The 8,194-nt window shown below is 39.8% G+C and overlaps 1 protein-coding gene across 1 annotated transcript; it reads right to left on the reverse strand.

Annotated features, from left to right (window-relative positions):
• Positions 1-806: 806 nt before the first annotated feature.
• On the reverse strand, positions 807-6,704 carry LOC114715968 (formin-like protein 1). The gene is made up of 5 exons (XM_028900886.1): positions 4,445-6,704; positions 3,986-4,413; positions 3,694-3,893; positions 2,869-3,113; positions 807-2,170 (listed from the first exon to the last, which is right to left on the reverse strand). The coding sequence occupies exons 1-5, from the start codon at positions 6,494-6,496 to the stop codon at positions 1,343-1,345; spliced, it is 3,753 nt and encodes a 1,250-aa protein (XP_028756719.1). The 5' UTR covers positions 6,497-6,704; the 3' UTR covers positions 807-1,342.
• Between the last annotated feature and the right edge of the window lie 1,490 nt (positions 6,705-8,194).

The following is an 8,194-nucleotide window of genomic DNA, read 5'->3' on the forward strand; positions in this document are numbered from 1 at the left end:
GACATATTTATATTGTCAATAGACATATTTATAAAAATTTCTTTTTATAAAGATGAAATGATTTTTTTTTGGGGAAAAAAAAAGGAGTTTCCGTAAAGAAAAATAAAAATTACTTAATAGTCACTGGAACATATGTGTAACATCTATCGAGCCTGTCAATCGATGACATCTTCTTCCCCTTTTCTTTATTTTATTTTAAATTTTAAACATAGTAAGCTGTGTAATTAGTGAATGCTTCGGAGTATTAATAATTAATAATTATTTTTCTATTTTTGTTTATACTTGGATATGTCTCGTTTTCCTCTTCTATCTGCAAGAGCCATCAATTTTGAACACAATTTCTAGGCAGACAAATTTAAAATTAGAGCTAAATGGGGCAAGTCTAGTCTCAATATTTGTCAAGCAGAACTAACGGATAATGAGATAATTTATTATTTGTAATCCAACCGACGCTAAAATCCTCCTTTAAAACTTTTTTAAACGTAACATTACGGGTTTCATATGGCAACCAGGTGAATTCGAACACACACAAATTGGGTCAAGGGGATACTTCATTTGTCTATAACCCTTAAAATGATTTTAACATCCAAACCGGTCACATAACTCACTCTTACTTTAGGAGACAAATTAGTTGCAAATCCCATTTTTTAATTCCTCCAAGAACAGTAATAGAAACCCTGAAAATATAAATCATTTCCCGTGAATTAAACTTTCAAAATTTATTTTCTAAATTTTAAAGCAAAATATCATTTATTTAATGTTAATAACTTTTTTTTCTCTCTCCTATTCCATTCAAAATGAAAATATAATTGAATGAAAATATATGCATAAAACTACTCGCATAAAATGTACAGGTCCATTTTTACCACAAGAAATACAGATCCGTCTGCTGGCTGAAGAAACGATCAAGCATACTTCATCATCCTGTTTCCCTTCCTAAACTGGCCATCCATGAGATGGTCTCACATGCTCATCTCCTTCACTTTGTATTCACAGGCTTCCCAAACACGAAATAATTGATAAGTCCAATGGATGTCCCTCTAATTGAATAGCTTTATACATATGGTTATAAAAACCTTACAATGCACCTCCTATTCATATAGTATGGCAAACTTATTCTTCAGGAAAAAAAGAACAGCTTCTAGTCTACATATAATCTATATATATCACATATAACTCAAATCTTTTACATGGATTTTTACAATTTTTAAACGGAGAGAACCCAAAATGGTTACATCATTTTGAGCAGACCATACGTGCTCCCACCAGTCAAAAACACCTGGTACCAGGTTGTTTCTACAAAAGATGCAGCCATGAATCACAGAGACAAAAGCCTTGGAGGCTATGGAGAGGGACTATCATCATCCGAAGAGCTGTATTGTCTCTTTCCAAATAATCCAGGTAGGGGTTGTGGAAGCATAGGGTTTAGGGGTTGTGGAAGCATGGGGTTTACTGGGACTGGGAATCTATGGGCAGAACTAACCATGGTCCTCTCGTTTATTAAACCAACTTCTTTGCAGACTCGGTCGAGAACCGATAAGAAGTCTCTCACCACCATGAAGATTCTGAATGGATGAGCTTCTTCCTTTGCTAAGTTACCATGGAAATACTCAGTAATCTCCTTCACTAAAGAAAGAGCAACACTTTCATGGGCTTGAATCCTCAGGATCTCCACCTCGGCCATCCTCATGAATTTGTTCATTGATTCTGTAAATTTTTTACCACTTTCATCTTGCCGTGTTGCCTCGTTTAGTCTCACCACCTCTGTTATGTAAGAAATTCCTTTAGAAAGTTTGGAGACATCGCCATTGAGAACCTCAGAATCCATTGCAGCAGCCTTCTTTACGTTTGCTAGCTCTGAGCTCAGACTGGAAACAACTTGTAGACCAAGCCTCCTGCACTTGGCATCTTCACTTGAAGAGGAGTTTGGAGTTTGGGAAGTACTTGAGAGACGAGCACCTTCAGTTCTTATAATTTCCTGTACAACGAAGTGCAGTAGGGTTGTCTTCCCATCGGCACCTTTAACATCAACAAGCTTGAGAAGTGTATCGAGCTTGAAGGCACGTGCATCACCGCGGTTTGTCCCTACATTCATGCGGTTCCCAGTTTTGAGCACAGCCTCTAGAAGCTTCAAGAACATTCTACTGTTGCGTAGCTCCTCACAGGCAACCTGCAATTGGATGTCAGAGGAAAACTAAATTTCTTCTGTTGTCTTACATGAGGGAATCATGTGGGGTAAAAGGAGACTATGATTATTGAAATCTGAGTGGCCTATTTTGGGAATACACGGATAAGCAGCAACATATGTAAAGTACAGGCAAGAAGCTAGGGAGGCGTCAAGCTAGAATCTCATGGCGCATTTTATATGTGCGTGCACACAGGCACACATGTCTCTGCTTGTGAAAGGAATTCCACTTCTTATAATTTTACAATGTCCATTATGTCGTTGTCAAGGCCTTGAATCCTTTCTAATTTTTTTTTATAAATAAGGAGTAAAGATAAAGACTAATTTTCCATCAATAAAATTACATTTTGATTCCACTAACTTTGAGGGTTTAAAAAAGGTGAAAGATGCACACAAGGTTGCAGGGCATGTTTAGATCTTGTCTCTATCAAAGAACAATCTATTATTCACTGCACTTACTGCAACCTTTTTTTTTTCTGGTGACCAAGGAAACATAACCTCATATTAAGTGTGAGATAATATTCTAACCACATTTCATGTTGAATGACAATCTAACCTGTAAGAATATATTAAGCTTTTAAGAAGGCTGACTAAGTCTACAATTTCACTTTGACACCAAAAGATGTGATGCAAAGAAGAGGGACACAGCACATTGAAAAGGAAAAGTGGGAGAGAACAATTACCTCTAGAGTTTCAAACGACTTCCTGAGATACTCCACTTCAGACTCAAAATTAGCTATGTAAAGCATGGCTTCCACCCTTTTAAACGCAAATGGTACACCAAGCACAGCCTTCAAGAATTTCTCAGCAGGACCAAGCTTGATTGGTGAGTCCTCTTTATGTTCCTTCAGTTTACGTTCTTCCTCCTTGCTTGGTGCCATCTTTAACAAGCTTTCGAGTAGTTCTGTACCCAGTGTATCAGCACTACCTGCAGAAAGGTAGATTTTTGTGGTTGCATGTTCAGATTCTATTCAGATACAATCGAACATCCTTATGCAACCATTAGAGAAAAATGCCACCATAGCCTAATTAAAAAATTTAGCATACAAAATTTGAAACATGACACACAAACCCCCTCCCCAAGCTATCACTAAAAGTTAAAACACTATAACTGAATTAAACTGTAACCAACAAGAGAAGGGGAGAGGGGAATTAATGAGCATAACCCACATGATTGTCAAGTAAATGCCTACATTACCATTATCTTCCCAAATTCCCCACCCCCTTAGGATACATTTATGTTACTTGCCACACACACAAAAATTATAATAAAAATAATGGCAAGATCCGTCTGGCAACAAGGGGTAACAACACAAAAAGAAACGTCCCTACAAGTTGATAAGCCTTGAAACCCATTTTAGAAACCAAAAAGCCAAAGAAATACTAAATTGGCATATGGCAGCACTTTGCAGAGGGCCAAAGACTAAAATGCATTATCTGCAAGTGCCAGGAATGAAATACAGGAATCAACGTCACAAATTAAGCTTAATACATTATATGGAAAATACCTTCTAATAATGCTTCACAGACTTCTTCAACAGTCACGTTAAGTGCCCTCAGTAAAATTGCAATATTTTGCGACTTTTTAGGATCAAGTACTCTGTCCTCCTGTTTTGGTGTAGGAAGAACTGAACGCGGTGTAGTATCCTTTGGTTTTGGATGTGGTGTATTCACAACAAACAATGTCTCAATCATTTCCTCGTTTAATCTGCAGCAAACCAATTCAATGCACTCAATCCAAGGAAAGACAGAAAGCTAAAACAAAAAATCAAAGAACATAGTCAATGTTGAGTATCTTACTTAAAAGAGCTTGACCTCAACTGATCCCAGACCATTTCACGATCAGAGCTAGCTCTCACTTTATCCCAATGCAACGGCTTCAACTTTGGTTTTGGAGTATCCTCATTTGTCCCCAAATTCTTTTGTTGAGAATTTGGAGGCAACTCAACCGGAGACACATCTGTTGTTGGATTTGGCAACACAAAAGGCCTTGAAGGTTGTACTAAAGCTGCCGGCCTAGAAACTGACTGATCAGTGGGAGTTGAAGGAGACGGAATTTCCCATTGCTTTCGTGTTCTTTGGTGGGGTGGTGGAGGTGGAGGAGGAGGCGGTGGTGGTGGAGGGGGAGGGGGAGAAACTCTAGGCTGACCAATGGCTGTTGAGAAAAGTGGAATCTCCCAGTGTTTCCGCTGTGGTGGTGGAGGAGGAGCAGGAGATTCCGCATTTTGATCCAAACTTTATCTACTCTTGCTGGTTGACGAAAATTGTTGAGAGGATAGGAATCTCCCAGTGTTTTCGCTGTGGTTGAAGAGGCGGAGGAGGAGCAGGAGCTGGAGAAACTCTTGTTTGATCCACAGCATTTTCAACTGTAGCAGAACGATCCGAAGTGTTGTACGATTCTCTTTCTGGCGATGAAAGCAGGGTTGGCATCGGAGATTGCCTATAACGATCTGAAACATTTGAAAGACTTGGAGAGTGATCCAAACCATGCTCAACCACTTTCTCAGGTGATGATGGCAGAGAGAAAGCTGAAGAAGACGACAGAGACTTCTCACTTTGATTCGAAGCATTGGATAATCTAGGTGACACACATAAGATTTTCTCCGCATTTCTCCCCGGTGATGCATTGGATAACCTTGATGGTGCGCTTGATACTGCCTCCGCACCTCCCTCGCACGATGCCGTGGATAATCTTGGAGACTCAAGGGAAATTTTCTCAGAATTTCTCTGCGGAGATGCCATTGAAATTTTCTCCACATTCCTTTCAGGTGAGGTAGTGGATAATCTTGGTGATGCGCAAGAAATTTTCCCAGCAGGAAATCCTGACGACGAATAAGAAAATTTCTCATCTTGTTTCCCTGGTGCATCTGATTTTTTCTCAACACATCTCTCAGGCGACAAAGAAATAGGAGATGAGGAGGAAGAAGAATGCACATTTTCAAATGCGACGCCCGATACTCTCGCTCCCCCATCTGGGTTCTTCCCTGCAGCTCTATTTGGCGATAACGAGAGTGGAGACAGTAAAGGAGACTTACCATCTCGACCAGAAGCTCTCTCTGGTGTTGAAGATAATGAAGACATTGAAGAAGATTGAACATGCTGATTGTGAACCGGAGATAAAGAAAATTGGCTTCTATCTGACGGTGAGCGTAAAGATCCCTCGCCCAAGCGCGCTTCAGTCCGGGAATGAGCAGGCGGTGGTGGCCGTGGTAGCGGTGGGGATGATGGCAGTAGAGGAGAGCTGTCCACAACTGTAGTTTCCGGCGATTTTGGCTGCGATCTTTTGGGGCTCAAGCTTGCCGGCGGTGATAGGCTAATCGAGTGTGACCGATCCGGTGAGCCCGAAGTGGAAGAAGAATACGAGCTAGAACTCGATTCACTGCTTCGACCAACAAAATTCTCACTCGCAATCGCCGCATACACTCTGCGAGAACCTGATCCCGTGCCATTCGAACTCTCGTGACCACCCAGAGATCCTTTGGGCGAGTAGAATTCCTCTTCCTCATCATCCGCCGTATTAGAACCCACATCGTCCCGCGCCGCTCCATATTGTTGCCTCAAACCTTGCCGCACAAGCGGAGGAAGTGGACGAAGCTCCGGCGAGTCCATTTTCCGAGGGTCCACAGCAGCAGCACCACCGCCACTTCCTCCACCGCCGCCTGCACTACGCCCACCCCAACCAGCATCGTTTGCGTGCGAACCAGAACGATCCTCAACGGCCCTCGAATTAACAATGGTCCCAAGGTAAAGAAACTCAGAGCTAGTTGAAGAAGTGTGCCTCACCTTTCGACCTCCATTACCAGATTCAGCATTGGGCGGAAACAGACGGAGACTACTATCGGATCTGAGAGTCTTCTCGTCGGCAGCGTACCGCTTCCTCCTCCGCCGACAGTACACAAAAGCAGAAATGCCAGCGACAACAATAGCACAGACCACAGCACCGATGGCAACTCCGAGCAGTTTTCCGGAAGAGGATTTGGATTTGGATGCGTGAGGGAGTATAAGAGAGGAGATATTGGCAGGGAAGGAAGCAAAAGAAGCAGGAGAAGGAGGAGGAGGAGGTGAAGGGTAGGTAGGAAAAAACGCAGATTGATTAGGGGTAGTCGTGGAAAAGGGATATTTAGCGTTGGGCGATGCAGGAGGGGAAGGAGGAGGGCTAGGAGGCGGAGCAGGCGGAACAGAACCCAATGGCTGAAATGGCTCGTGAAGGATCCTGCGTCCTGAAGAAAGAACGGTTTTTGAACAGAAAATCTGAGGCAGGCAGGTCAAAATGAGAAAGACGAAGAAGAAGATGGGGAAGAAGGGACGCATTGTGATGTGTATGCGTGTCTCTCTCTTTCTGGGAATGAAGAAGAAGGGGAGAGAAGGGGAGGAGAGAGGAGAGAAAGGAAGACACAGTAATGGGTTGAAGATTGGCGTGGGGACTTCTGCTATGGAAAGAGAGAGAGACGCCCACACACAGACACAGTGATGAAGGAGGAGCAAGTGAGGGAGAGAGAGTCACAGCCTCACAGGGAGAACAGAAGAAAGAGATAGAGAGAGAGTCTGTGAAAAGGTTGAATCAGAGGGAGAAAAAGATGTAAGAGAGAGAGAGAAGACATCCAGCTAAGATTCTGCTGGTGGTTGTGTAGTGAATGGCCAGTGAGTATTTACTACTATGCCATTTTATGAACAGCATCTGTGCGTATAATGCTACTTGCATGTTCCTTAGCTCCCTCCATTTCCATTTTCCCCCTTTCTTCCTCCTTCGTCAATTTCCCAGCCCTCCGTCTTTCAATTTACATCCAATAATTAAATTGCTTCAGGCAAATCCTCAAGCTCCTTGTTTTCTTAATGCTCCCTCTATCATTTATAAAGCATGCTTTTTAAGGATTGTGTTTTAATTTGTAAAACATTCTAATAAAAAATTTAAAAATAATTAATGAATTCATTCTGACTATGCCATTAACAAATAAAAAACAAAAAAATTGGTAAGAAACCCTCCATCAAAAATTTTATTGAAGAGAAGAATATAAGGGCTCGGTTGGATCAAAAATACATTGGCAAAATTTTGTCTCGAGTTAGGTAAAAATATTTATAAGTACTTATTACAAGCTGGTCCAACCGAGCCCTGGTCAATTTATAAAGTCTTTTTTATCAATAAAGTCTTTTTTATATGATTTATGAGCACTTAGTACAAGCAGAACCAGAGGAGCCCCGGTCAATTTATAAAGTCTTTTTTATCAATAAATTTTTTCATGAGGGATTTTTGTCCCTTTTTTAAAAAAAAAAAGAACAAATTTTACTTGACCCTCACTAATTTACTTCATTCCAGTGAACTATATTTAATAAAAATTAATATTGATGTGCTAAAAATATATTAGGGACTTTTAATTACTAATCACATTAGTTTGTATAAATTTGACAAAAATGTGTTGTCAAAAAAATTGACAAAAATGTTTTATAATAATAAATAAAGTGGATATTTGAATAGAAATCAAATCATAATTTTAAAAATAATTTTATAATACACAAAATAAATATATTAAAAAATTTTATCATAACTGGTCGAAAGCAACAGCAATTGAGAGTAACCAACCTAAGTTTAGCTCAAGCTTGTTTTATTTTCTTGCCTCTCGCGAGTCTCGCCCTCATAAAACGACAATTCTCTTATATATATAATTTTAAGAAACGAACAATAAATGTTTTATTAAATTTTGTTTAAAAAAAACGTAGTTTTCATCAATAAAATCGGATGAAGTAATAATTTAAAACAAGATATTATATGCACAGACTAAAATTTTAGAAAATTTCTTATCAAATTTTTAGATTTAAAAAATGCCAGTTGCATATGGTTGAAGATTCAAATACTATTAATTAATAATTTAACCTTTTTTTAATATCGAGTAACACATGGATTAGGTAATTATAATATACAGGTATGAAGTATTACCTCCGATCCTCAATATAAAACCTCGTTTAATTTTTATTTTGATCCTAATTATAAGACCACAATCTACTTTGTCTCTC

This window comes from Neltuma alba, unplaced genomic scaffold (genome assembly GCF_004799145.2).
Source record: "Neltuma alba isolate B1F8T4 unplaced genomic scaffold, ASM479914v2 tig00011637_pilon, whole genome shotgun sequence".
Lineage (NCBI taxonomy): Eukaryota > Viridiplantae > Streptophyta > Magnoliopsida > Fabales > Fabaceae > Neltuma > Neltuma alba.